This window comes from Labrus bergylta, chromosome 6 (assembly GCF_963930695.1).
Source record: "Labrus bergylta chromosome 6, fLabBer1.1, whole genome shotgun sequence".
Classification (NCBI taxonomy): Eukaryota; Metazoa; Chordata; class Actinopteri; order Labriformes; family Labridae; genus Labrus; species Labrus bergylta.
Window position 1 is genome coordinate 22,751,359 of NC_089200.1, and position 13,107 is coordinate 22,764,465.

Genomic DNA, 13,107 nt, shown 5'->3' on the forward strand with positions numbered 1-13,107 from the left:
CTATCCATAGTAGTGGAGAGCAGAGCTTCTGAACTTTTCTGACTGATTTGAATTTAACATGAATGAAATGTAGATAAGAATTACTTTAAGAATAGAAGATGCAGCCAATACTTCTTGTATTCCATCTCTAGCGGTACTGATGGGCACCAGTGCGGAACTCGGTGTGTGCAAAGATACAGGTAGTGCTCAGTTTAGAAACATGTGTTCCCAGTCCAGCCACTGTGTTCTGTCCGCACCAGGATGCACCACTGCAGAGGATTATGGAGGATCAGCAGGCTTTAGGAGACACTGCTGCTCCACATTTTTCCTGATGTGAAAGGAATCTGGAACGCACACGCAAACACACTCTGGCCTCTGTGGCTGCAGGCCCCGCCCCCCTTTTTCTTCCAAACCCTTACGCCATGTTTTTGTCCGTCTGGCCTACTTTTTTACTGGCGATCCCTGGCATATCACCCTACCCTACAATCCAGCTCTGCCCACGTGTTTCCTGACTCTCTGTCTCTCACTGTTTCTTTTCTCCCCATCCTCATCTCTCCTCTGATTCTCCTCTTTCTCCTCCGAATCTTCTCGTCCTCCTCTGATTCTCCTCGTCCTCCTCTCTCCTCTGATTCTTGCTATCCTCCGCTCTGACAATATGATTCTATCAGTTTTGTGTCATAAGTCTTTGATTGCCTTTGCTTGTGTGCGTGTGTGAATGAAATTGCTCTCTTGCAGCATGTGATCACTCTGCCTGTGAGCTGGTAGATCAACATAAAGCAGAACTTGGATGAACTCTTGCATTGTCATCGACAGCTTCACTTTCTGCACAGCTCCCTGCCTATCAGGAATAATGTGAACTTTATCAAAACATCATAAGACTGTGCTCTCTGCCTCAGGACGTACACACTGCTTCATTACATACACCCCCATTAAATGCATAATCAAGAAGAGTTTTGTAACATCAACAACCAATGGCTTCAGTAATGCTATGTTTTAACAGCAAGGACATTACAGGGATTAGTCTCTTCCATTTGCGCCGCCCAGGTCTAAATTGATTTCTGATTACATTTTTTAAACCCCTCCTTATGTGTGAGTAGATTTTCCAAAAAGTATGGAAACTAGAAAAGAAGTCTGGTAATTTCTTGTTTTAAATGATCAAAAATTGCAATCGGCAGTCTTTGTGGGGTTGGTGTTTTATTTTGAAATTGACTGGAAGCTCTGTGTTCTTGTGTCTGACTTCCTGCCCTGGTCGATTTGCTCTGTTCAGCTTGACGTGTTCTTGCTGCGGGCTCTGTTGAGAATAGACCCGGCGCATATTTGGGGCAGCAAAAAGTTGCGCAACACTGGTTTGTGCCGCAAACAGACCGTTGCGCAGGCCGTGGAAACAAGAGCATGGACTAGAGAGGGCGCCACCAGCTCCAGAGTGCGTGCCACACACGAATCCTGTAGAATCGGCCTGGAACTCTGTGTAATGACCCAGCTAAAAAAACAAGACTCTACACCGACAAAAAGAGTTGAATGATGACTTAAAAGTATTTTTAGGGGGCAGCATTACACTGCTGTGACCTTTTGACAAACTCTTTCAACTGTCTTCTCTTTATGTTGACAAAGTGACAAAGTTGAGGTTTTCCATTTAAGCTGAGAAAGAACTCAGTGTTTAGCTTTCTTGTCTTTCTTGTCTGTGCTGCTGTAACGCCCGAATTTCCCCTCTGGGGATCAATAAAGTACTATCCTATCCTATCCTATCCTATCTCGTGCTGTCAATAAGTTTAAGGCTGATTGTGTGAGATAATATCATTAGCTGACATTACAAGCTGTCCTCAGATTTAGGCCAACAGAGAGAGAGACGGGCAGCAGGTAATCTGTCTCATAGGCTGGGTTAAATCCTTTTGTGTATTGCTGTGTCATGCTATGAGACTTGATGAGTGTGTGTGTGTGTGAGAGGTTCTGTTCAGCCAGACTGATCACACTTTCAGGGGGGGGAGAGAGATGTGAAAGATGATGGAAAGAAAAGGCTGGACTTTATTGAACCATCGTGCAAACATTCTGCCTGCAGAGAGATCACAGCTCTGTTAGCACGCCGTGCAGCTGCTGATAATAACTGACTCTCTGCAGGCAGAGAAGTCCATCCTCAGGCTGTTGTCTCTGCAGTTTCATCGTCTCTGTGCCAGCTCAGTCAGTCGCTTCAGTCCTGTCCAGCTGATTTACCCCGTCTCCTGGTTCTGAATGGACCTAAAGCCAACAGGAAATATGTGGGACTGGGGATTTGGCTCTGGAGCCTGTAGAGTACAGTGTGCAGTGTGCAGGACAGTGTGTCTGTGTGCATTTATGCACAACTCTGCTACTTTAAACGGTATTATTGGGCAGTGAAAGGCAGTAATAGAGCATAAAAAGCTGTTTCAAAGGCTGTAATCATGTTTCTGGGTCCTGGACCAAACCCCAGCATCCATCAGAGCTGATATGTGCTACTTCATGTCTCTCTAAGGGGTGATAAACTTGCTGATAATATCCTCTTTGAAACTTATTTGAATTGTACAGAATGATTGATCTTTCGGCAGCCAGAGAGGAACATTAAAGACATGCGTCTTGTTTGAACTCTCTGGTGTCTCTGAAGTGGGACAGGACATGGAGAGAGAATGAGGAAGTGTGTTTGCAGGCTGCTGACTCATTAGTCTCGCCTCAGGCTCTTCCTTCATTAGCTTAGCACTGACCCACTCCTGCTAAGAAGCACACATGACATACTTCAGCTATATTCTGTCCCTGGTTTCTGGATTCCTCTCCGTTTGTGGGTTATCCCCTCCCACTGTTGTGTAATCATCTGAATAAAAAAGTAGGTCAGAGCACTCCCCCCCTCAACCTCAAAGATCAGCCCCTTCATTCAGGGTTTTTTTTCCCCGTGTTCAGGAGGAATCAGCACTCAGGTTTTGATTCACTGATGGAGAATAGCTGAGTTGAGGAGCCGGGGGGCGTCATCAGCCCCCTTGTGTCAAAGTTTTTTTTTTTTTTTTTTTTTTTGTGTGTGTGGTGTTTTTTGGAAGCAGCAACACTTACCATGGCTCATTGGTCTTGAGCTCAGTGACTCCAGGGCTGGTCAAAGATGAGATGTAAGGAGTCTGCTGTGGCCCTTAAGTTTCACTGATGTTCTGTTCTTGATGCTCTCCAGCAGCAGTTTGGTTTTAAAGATGGAGTCAGTAGCTTTTTCCTAAAATAAAATATGGAATTATGCAAAAGTAATGCTGCTAGCTTGCTAAATTATCAGCTTTTCCATTACAACAACGTGTAATATTCTCGCTGGTCTGTAGTATAAGTACAAGCAGTAAACTTACAAGCTAACCATGCAAGCTTCTGGTGGCGATGAGTCTAGGAGGAAGGGCCCAAAAGGAATGTTGTGTTTACAAACTTCTACAAGCATTTCTTTTGACTCTCCCTTTAAGTAAGCGTAAACCTCCACTTTCATTTAACTCGTAAGAAATCATATTTTTATGACCCCTCAGGGGGTAGCTAGGGGACACTAAGGGGGTCGTGGGAACTTTGAGGGAAGGGGGGGGGGATGCAACAATGAAACAATCAACTTGTAATATTATTCATGACAATAACATTTTATAATGTGTATTTTAAGGCTTTATTGATCACTGCATATTGCAATCTGTGTTCTTTTTCTCTGCCAGTTTTTCATAAACAAAAAAAACCACACACACACTACTCGAGCATATCTGTATTTGGCAGCTTCCATGAGTGACACTGATTAACCAGAAATATGCCACTGAAAACTAGCTACCTACCTCTATTAATAAAATGAGAAAACATATCAAGAAGTTGCTTACTTTTTTATATTAACCATGGTATGTACAGGGAGTTGAAGACATTTTAGGTAGACATTCAGGTATATGGAGGATACCCACTCATTTTTCAGTCTCCATGGGGTATACTCACTTCTAGAATAACAATATTCTGTAGAATGCTGTCATTTTCTTTTTCTAGGATGGTGAAGGGATGACCCTCCCTACTCTGCCTCTAATCGGCTAGTACACACTAAATATGCAAGAGTAGTCTTACATGTCAATGAACGGGCTGCTTAAAAAAAGAAAACGAATTGGGGGGAAAAAAAACCCAATGGTATACCCACTTCAGGCACCACTACACCACTGCCAGAGGCCAATGTTATATGGGGTACCTTAGGATGGCAAAGTTCGGGAAAACCCTGACCTATACACTGAAAGTATTTGGATTTTTTTTTTTTTGTCTACCATGTGTTTGTCATTTGCTTAACGTCACAAGTAGAACACATTGTGACCATCGCGCTGATTCCAGGGATTTGGGAGGATTTGACAGCACTGTTGAACCTGTTTCTGTTGGTTTTGTTTATCTCAGACTCCAGCAGAGAACAGGATCTCAACACAAGCCCAGTGCAGGCTTAAAATAAGCTAAGCTGTGTTGTTATTATTGAGGAAAAAACAATACTGATGTAATGATGTAATTATTTCTTATTTATTTGATTGAGCTCATTACATATCTTACATCTCTTTTTTTCATGTAGAATTTCAATAGTTCCAGCAATGATTGCTCCTCATGTTTTGATCTGTGTATTTGAATATTGATTGTTTGAACAGCTCTCTGCAGTGTTGGCAGGCTCTGCTTAAACATTGGTAAAGTGAGTCAGATGGCGGATGTCAGATTTGCATCAATGCTCAGGAAGTTTGAACAGGACTGTTGACTCTGTGACGTGTTCGCTGAAAGACTGCTCTGTTTATCAACTGTTTGGCAAACGTGTGTGTTGATTTATACAAGAGTTCTCTTACCTGGGCCAGTCAAGACCTTCAAAATAAGACGATAATAACAACTGCTAGTAAAGGAGGAGATTTTAACTATTTTAGGATCAAGTGAATTGAAAGTAAAATGTCACATGTCATGCCTGGAATGATGGTGCAGAACAGAATTTCTGAAAACTTCCCCTGAGATGTTGAGTATGCGCTGCATCAGTCAAAGCAAGCAGCTGAATTTGTAACTCTGACTTTCTGCTGCCAGCCCCGCATGAAGTTGAGTTGAGCTGATATGTGAACGCAGCAGGAAATATTCAGGAAAAATTCACAGTGAGCGGGAGTGATGAATAATGTTGAGTTTGTCTTTTATAAAAGAGAGAATACATGGATGTTATTAGATATCGTGTTATGTCATAGTGACTGCATGGAAGCTAGAGGTGCATTTCTTGTAGCGAGGATGGGGGTAACTCAGGGGACATTTGAAACGTAACACAACATAGTTAGAAGCTATGGAAAGCTAAGTTTAGCCTGGAGCCTATGTTGGCCTGTGGTTCATATTTACTCTTGAGAATCTTTACCTCACCGCCGGGCTCTTAGATTTCTCTAACTACGTCTGTGTTCTCTCTCCAACCTTTAGGGGAAAGTGTTTACGTTGAGGTGTTAATACGTACGTATAGGATCATGTGAACATTTCAGCAGCAGGGATCCAAAACAACATGGATGAATGTCATGTACGTAGTCAGCTGGGCCTCAGCATGTAGGGCTAGAGATTCTTCCAGCATAGACTTGATGTTTTGCAGCCATGTTCAGATTCCAGACTAAGATACATCAATAACACTGATGTTTGTGACTATATTCACACTGCTGCCATTTTCCCTGATGTCAGACTGAGGATGAGAATTATTAACTACAACATAAGATGGTTGTACTGCTGTCCACGTTACCAAGTCTTGTGAGGACTTGAGGAGGGGAGGTCGGGGGGCTGGAGATTGTTTGAAACCATTTGTTTTGATCTGAAATTCTGTTCTTAAAGTCGCAGACTGTAAAATGTCGCATAATTATGATACCTTTAAGTGACTAAAACTCTTGTTTGAACATGCTGATTAGTTCTGAAAATGGAAACTTCAGCAGAAGTGGCTGTAATGTCTGGATTTACACCTTATCTTTAGTTTCTTTACGCTCTTGAATAAGAAGTTATTCAGCTTTAAACTCAGTGTGTAAATTACGTCGCCAGCAGGCTCTCAAACACAACGACAATAGATGATGTTGAGGCTGGCAGGAAGTGATTCTATCTACTCCAAAAATTCGATCATCATGTCAAGCATTAAAGAGCAGAGTACAGATGGACCCGCTCAGATGGGTGTGTTTTTGTGTGTGTCTGTGTGTGTGTTCACAGTCGGCTGACAGGGTGCTAACATGACTGTCCATGTGTCCATTGATATTTGACCGCTGCAGCCACAGTATCACATGATGGCCTGAACCTGAGCTCTGTGTCTTTGGGCCTCTGGGCCAGATATCGTCACTTCCTCAGACGAAATATTCAATGCATGTTTATTTACATTTTTACTGTAGCAATTCCCTGGGGGTCGTGGGGGCAATAAAGAAAACAAACAAATTTGAATTACAGCAATCATCCCTACAGGTAGATTACATGTAATTATTTAATGAAGTCTTGTGGAATTCAAAATATTTCAAATGAATCCTAATTTCACTTAAAGGTTTCCAAAATTATAATTTAAAGGGAAAAATTAGTCCAAAATGGTCAGTTTGTTTACAGCTGTAGCTCTTTTAGTGCCATCTGTTTTCATCATGGAGTTTGTAATCCTGCTAGCTACCCTGTACTCTACTCTACCTAACGTTGATAGTTATGAAGTACAGACCCACACACAGCCTGCAAGTCTCTCTCACCCCAGATTTTCCGGTATATATTACCATTCAGAATTTCTTCATTATTAAACTTTCATTTATGTCTGTTTAAACTAAGAGAAACGCTGAAATCGAGTCCTTCTGAGTACATCCCTCTTTCTGAACATCTGAAATTTTGAGTGAATGAAACCTTTATGTTTTAAGAAATGAACTTGAGAGTCAGTTCAAACGACCGTATACCAAACTAGTAAAGTACGGCATATTTACTCAAGTTAATATGCAGTCAAGTTTTGTGTGTAGACACTTAAAGAATTCAAATAACGAAACATTATCATAGACTGATTTGGTGATTTAATGTGAATGACGTCTGAGTTTCTCCTGTCTTAGGACCAGTATGTGTCTTTGTCTGTGTGTGTACATCTATGTTTGATGCTTTAGCCTTTTAGTTTAACTCGATCTGTGTGATAAGTTAGCCTGTTAGCTCTTTAGCTGACCTACTTGTAAAGATTGGGAGCCATTTAGTGTTGAATTAGTTTGTTAGGGAGTCATGGAAAAACTGCTGTTAGCATCAGAGAACATGTTTGGACAGATCTCAACAGTTCAGCTTCACTCGTCTCATTTTTTTTTTTTACCTTGTTTCATCTGATCACTGATTGAAGACCACGTGTTGTTCTGCTGCATCCAGATTGTCCTCTGTTCTCTTTCATTTTTATTAACTCTGTCTTCTGAGTGTAACTTATCCCCCATTTTTATTGTTCTCTCAGCGTCATCAGGACCATACTTCAGTATCAGTTTTCTCTCTTTTTCTTTTTTTTAAGTGACACATGTTACAGTACCGCCATTGTCAGGTAAAGAATAATGGAGGTTAGTTTGTTCTCCTGCACGCCTCAGCTAGAGATCACTTAAACATAACCGATCGACATGACAGGACAACAGGTGCTAGGTATGCAAAGATATGGAAACACATGCAGGTACAGGTGAGCTGTGTTAAGTAGACTTGGAGAGCATGAATGAGTTTCAGCAGTACGTCAGCTTGGTTCAAAGAATGCACTTTGCCTTGAGCAGCTCGCAAGAACTCACAAAAACAGAAGTGAAGTTTATGGTTCCTTCTTTGTCTTTCTTTGTGTAATCTGGTTCACTTTCAGCCTCCTCCACTCAGTGTTGTAGCTGACTGTCTTTGTCCAAAGGGCTTTTATCAGCTGCTCTTCTACCTAAAGGCAAGATGTTGTGTGGAACAGTTTCTCTAATTCAAGGGCACATACTGCCTGCAGCAAATTCCTCCGTTTGGCCCCTAATCTTTGCTCTAAATAATGTGATGCAGGGTTTAAATGATGACATTTTTTATTTGTTCCTCGAGGGATGCACAATAGGTCACAGTAACATCATTTTCCCAATATGACTAATTGCAATAAACTAAGGCTGTCAACATTAACTAGTTGATGACAAATAATTAAAGTCTGAAATTAATGTGTTAATTGTTTTAATCAGGATTAGTCGCATGTTATATGGTTTCTCTTAGGCGTACCTTGAATAAGCCTCCACAGGGTCTCCATGTAGTCACAGTGATGGACTACAGGGAAACACTGCAGGAGACTTGGGTTTGAATATCTTATTTCACTTTTAAAAACTCTCAAAAGTATTATAAACCTTATGACATCAAACTTTTTTTACCATTCCTTTGAGCTGTTTTCATCTAGTTTTTGAATCGTAACAAGTTCCTTTCTCCGTGGTTAAGTAAATGTCATAACCTTCGATCTACCAGATGGTCCTTACTTAATTTCAAAATAAAAGTAGGGTTGAATTCAAACAGCATGTAAAGTACTCTCAGCTTAAGGAAGTACAAAATTCCAAATAAAAGCTTGGATTTATTTTAGATTTGAGAAACATTTTGAAAACACAAAGTTATAATAAATATTTCTTCATTCATTGCACTTCATATTGATACCCCCATTGGTACAGTTCTCATATCCTGCAGCATAAAGTCACTTCGCATTGTGTTGACTGTGTGTCTCCTCTTTGTGTGTTTCAGGTACCCCAGTCAATATGTGTATTGTTCAGAGCCGGGCTCGCCTGACTCAGCTCAGCCTGCCGGGGACAAAACCCCTAACGTCCCGCAGCATGAGCAGGAGGAGGACTCCACGCAGCACAAGGTGGGTCTGCTTTAATAAAAGCCGCAACACCACTACACTATAACCAAAACAATTATTTGTTCGGCAGTTTGGATTGTTATATTATTTATTGATTCCAAACCTGGAAATGCCATTGAATTGTTCTGTTGGGATAACCCAGCTGAGATTCAGGGGCTTTGAATGACCGGACCGCCAGACGTCTGCTGACTTTAGTTCCAGAATATTTGAATGATTGATTGTATCAAAAAGCAATACAGTTTTAAAAAGCATCTTCAGTCATATTTATTTAAAAAAGCTGCTGTGAGAGAAAGAGGGAGAGGGCTGTGGAAATTGCACATCAACATTGTCAACATTTAGGGTTCCAATTAACCCTGTATAAACTGCCTGAGTAGGGTGTATCCAAACAAGTATTGATGTTGTTTGACTTTTTAACAGTATCATATCTATGTTTCAAATTCTGGTATCGTGACAAAGACAGCCTACTAGAGCTCCAATGGTTCATTACTTTGTCATCATCTATTGATGCATCAATAGATGTGTACGTCATGCCATCATGCATACCTGTACACATGATTAAAAACAAGTCTTTCTCCACGTTAAGCTGGCTCATATTTTTTAACTAAAAGCTGCAGCAAGAGGAAGAGAGAGAGAACTGTAGTAAAGATGTGTTGCCAACGTATCTGTATGATTTAAACATTGTGCAGGAGTTTGTCTGCAGATTTTGTAATTAAAAACAAGAAATGACCAAATAATTGTTGCCTTGGTATCAAACAGCGATTGATATTGTTTGGTCTTTTTTTTTCTAGTATTATATCTGACTTTAAAATTCTGGTCTCGTGACAACCCTGTTACTTAAAAACAGCTTACTAGAGCTGCAATCATTTAGTCGTCATCTATTGAATCGTTAGCTGTTGTTTGTGATAATAAATGTTTCTGTTGCTTCTTAAATTTAAATGTTATCAGGTTTTTTTTCTCCTCTTATCAAGTTAAACTAAAAACCATTCTGCTGGGGACAAAATGTGACATTATAGGACTTTTTCTTTGGCTTTGGCAAACAATGTTATTTGTTGCAGCCGTTGCAGATAAAGTGGCAGACATGAGTTTCTCCTGTAGTGTTCTTTGTTTGGTAGAGCTGATGGATGCATTGATATCTTTATGGAACAATGCATTCCTGGATGGATGGATGGATGGATGGAGAGGAGGATGTTTATTCAGCCTGGTTAACATTGCTGGCTCATGCTGTGGCTTGACTGTGGGATGATGAGCTGTATTATTAGACTCATGGTTCTCATGGTGAAATGTGTGCGTTAGCAGAACCTTGACGGTGTAGTGGGAGTCGGGTTGTGCTCTTTGGTGACCCACTGACCCCCATGTCCAGTGGGAGGTGTGGAGAGAGGAGGTGTAGCTGTAAATACTTTGTGGTGAAGATCTGGAGGTCCTGAGTTATGGGCTGAGGACGGCATTGCATAATACTTTATCGTTGACGTCACTCAGGCTTCTTCCATTAAAATTTACAGTCTACCCTAGCTTAGCTTCCTCGTCATGGAGTCATGTAACATTTAATGAAAACTTTATTGAAAGGACGAATGTAGCAGACAAATAATAACAACTTTGACTACACTAATGATTGAATCCAGAGTATAAAGGTCATTTTAAGATTGCATATTAAAGAAAAACAACTTGGCAATTATCTTAAATAAAAATCAGGCTCTTTCACTACAAAAGTTGTCATAGCAACTTATTTGAACTCAATCAGTGTCACTCTAATACGATACTAGCAAAAATATTGATGCCTGAAACAAAACTAGAAGTCCTAGGCACCTCAATTTGTTCAGCTTCTTGTCCCGTCACTCCTGCACACTGTGTAAATTGCACAAAAACAAACAGTTTGCCCATGTCTAAGCAATGTAGAAGACGGTGTCCCTCTTTGTCTTCCCCCAAAATAGTGTTTTTAAAAATATCCTATCTCAGTTACAATTCTACAATTTATTGAGCAGATGCTTGAGCCAAAGTGAGGTACATCAGAGAGTAAGAACAACACAATCAAGGATCTAGAAAGGAGGAAACAACACCAGTAAAAACAAATTAACAGCTTAAAGTCCGATCAGACACACAGGGGCTGAAAGGCAATGCACAGAGGCAAAGCTGTTCTAGAGAGTTCTAATCAGTATCAAAACCATCCTAAATATCGTCATCGTTATTATCAAACAAATAATTTTAGGGACTTTAGGAAGTTATCACCCGTAATCCAGATGAACTGACTGATGGACCACCGCTGCTTGTGGCAGCTTTGGGCTAAAATATGACTGAAGATCAGAAGTTTTGTTAAAGCTTTGGTACTTTCTGATGCTATTGATCATTATAATAACTGAGACTGTATCAAAAGGTAGTGATATATATTGTGAATTTTGCCAACCCTGGTCCGGTTTCTTTTGAAGCTGTGTCACAGAAAGAGGACCATGATAAGGACATGAAGATTAGCGTCTGTTCCAGGTGAAAAGTTACTGAGAAAGCAGCCCAGTGGCATTTTGTCAGGAACATAGTCTTCTCTTTACGACAAGTCACAGAGCTGCTGAAATTTAGGTCAGGACCATCCTGTGGGGTTATAGTCCACAGTAAACAAAAGCTCTCCTGACTCTCGGCTCTGAATAATGCTGGAGACTAATCCATCTTAAGGCCCCACACAGACAGAGCAGGGTTTACAAACTGCTACACACCACACTGCATTTTTATTGAAACTAAGACATGAAAAAATACCTTCTTAATTGGTGCAACCCGTCATATCTCCTTAAAAAATGTATGTGATGAATTCTCCGGTACTTTAATGATTTGCATCCAAACTGACATTGTCTGCAAAAATCAAACTGTTTTTCTTTTGTAATTTTAAAGCACCAGTTTTCTACAGGGCTGCAACTTAACCCAACTTAACAATGTGTTAAAGAAGCAAACTGCAGTTTAAATTCAAAACACTGGAGAGAGCTGTCTCCCCCCCCCCCCCCCCCTAGAGTCGATGTGCTTGCCATGTTACGGACACAGAAGCTTCAGTGTTTAGCCAGCCTTGCATTGGTCTTGAAACCTTTCTGCGTTCTAACCTCTCTCCATTTTTAAAAAGCATAACTCAAAAAAGTATGACCACATGACTAGTTTGACCACTTTATGCAATTCAGACAGTATGCATGAGTTTGTCTGCAATGTTTGATTTTTTTAAACAAGAAATCACCAAAATTGTTTAAAATTGTTGTATCTTGACAACCCTGACTCAAATATTAGAGAAAAGAAATGCAAAGAAATTTCAAACTAAAAGTCAATGCAGAATCATTATTTGGAAAAGGTGCCGACTCATACACCGATCTCATACTCTGATCGATCGGCTTCACTTCTACGAGTTGAAGTTTAATCGGCTTGATCGCTTGTGTTACTGTCTTCAGAAATTGGAAAGTGGAAATAGATGTCTCTCACTGCAGAGGAAATGTAGTCTGTCTGATGAGGTTATAAGGTGGTTAACTAAAATCTGCACGATGCTGTGCTCGGAGCTGTTCTGCTGAAATGAGCCCTCAAAGTGTGTGAGTGCGTGTAAGAATGAGTGATAGCTTAGAAAATCTTGTATTTTTGTGTACATGTTTGAGCACAGAAGAAGGAGACTCATTGTGTGCGGTCCAGCAGTGAACAGGCACACTGAGGCAGCTCAACAGGCCTGGCAGTCTGTCACTCCACTTATAACACACTCTGTGTTCAGAAACAAAAGACCGCCTTCACAAACAGACATCGTTTCACCTCCAACATCTGATATTCTCACACAGAAATGCACTTTTTTAAATTCTTAACACCATCCTTCCACCATGCCCTGCAAAACGTTAAAACAATTTTTAGTTTAATATTCAACCGAATGTGATTTGTTTGATATGTTTAAGTGGCTTATATCCACTTGAATGTGATGTTTGGAGACGCCTATAGCCTAGTGGGTAGTGCACACATCCCATGTACCGAGCCTAAAGTCCACCAAGCGGGCAACCCAGGTTCAAATTGACTTGTGCTCGCTTACCGCATTTCATTCCCCACTCTCTTTCTCCCCTCTTTATGACGATATTCACTGCCTATCTCTAAACAAAAGGCATAAAAGGCCACAATTTATACCTTAAAAAAAAAATTATGTGATGTTTGAGAATGTGGAGTATGTGACGATGTGTGTTTTTTGTCCTGTAGGTGTTGGAAGAATGGACGACACACACATCATACGATATGGGACTGGAGGCAGAGAGAGCAGCACTAAAGCTGGCAGCACACAACATTCACCAAGAACAGGTGACATCATACCACATACACAATTATTCCTGTGGCAAGATGTAACGTAGAAGATAAGCGACTCGGAAGTG

The 13,107-nt window shown here is 40.7% G+C and overlaps 1 protein-coding gene across 4 annotated transcripts in view; it reads left to right on the plus strand.

The window, feature by feature from the left end:
* The window catches only part of suco (SUN domain containing ossification factor), a 49,260-nt gene that overhangs the window by 13,839 nt on the left and 22,314 nt on the right, over positions 1-13,107 (plus strand). For all 4 annotated transcript variants that reach the window (XM_020631790.3, XM_065956025.1, XM_065956026.1 and 1 more), the window contains exons 2-3: positions 8,635-8,755; positions 12,938-13,036. In XM_020631790.3, coding sequence (XP_020487446.2) covers positions 8,635-8,755; positions 12,938-13,036 — 220 coding nt within the window. The remainder of the gene's footprint in view (positions 1-8,634; positions 8,756-12,937; positions 13,037-13,107) is intronic.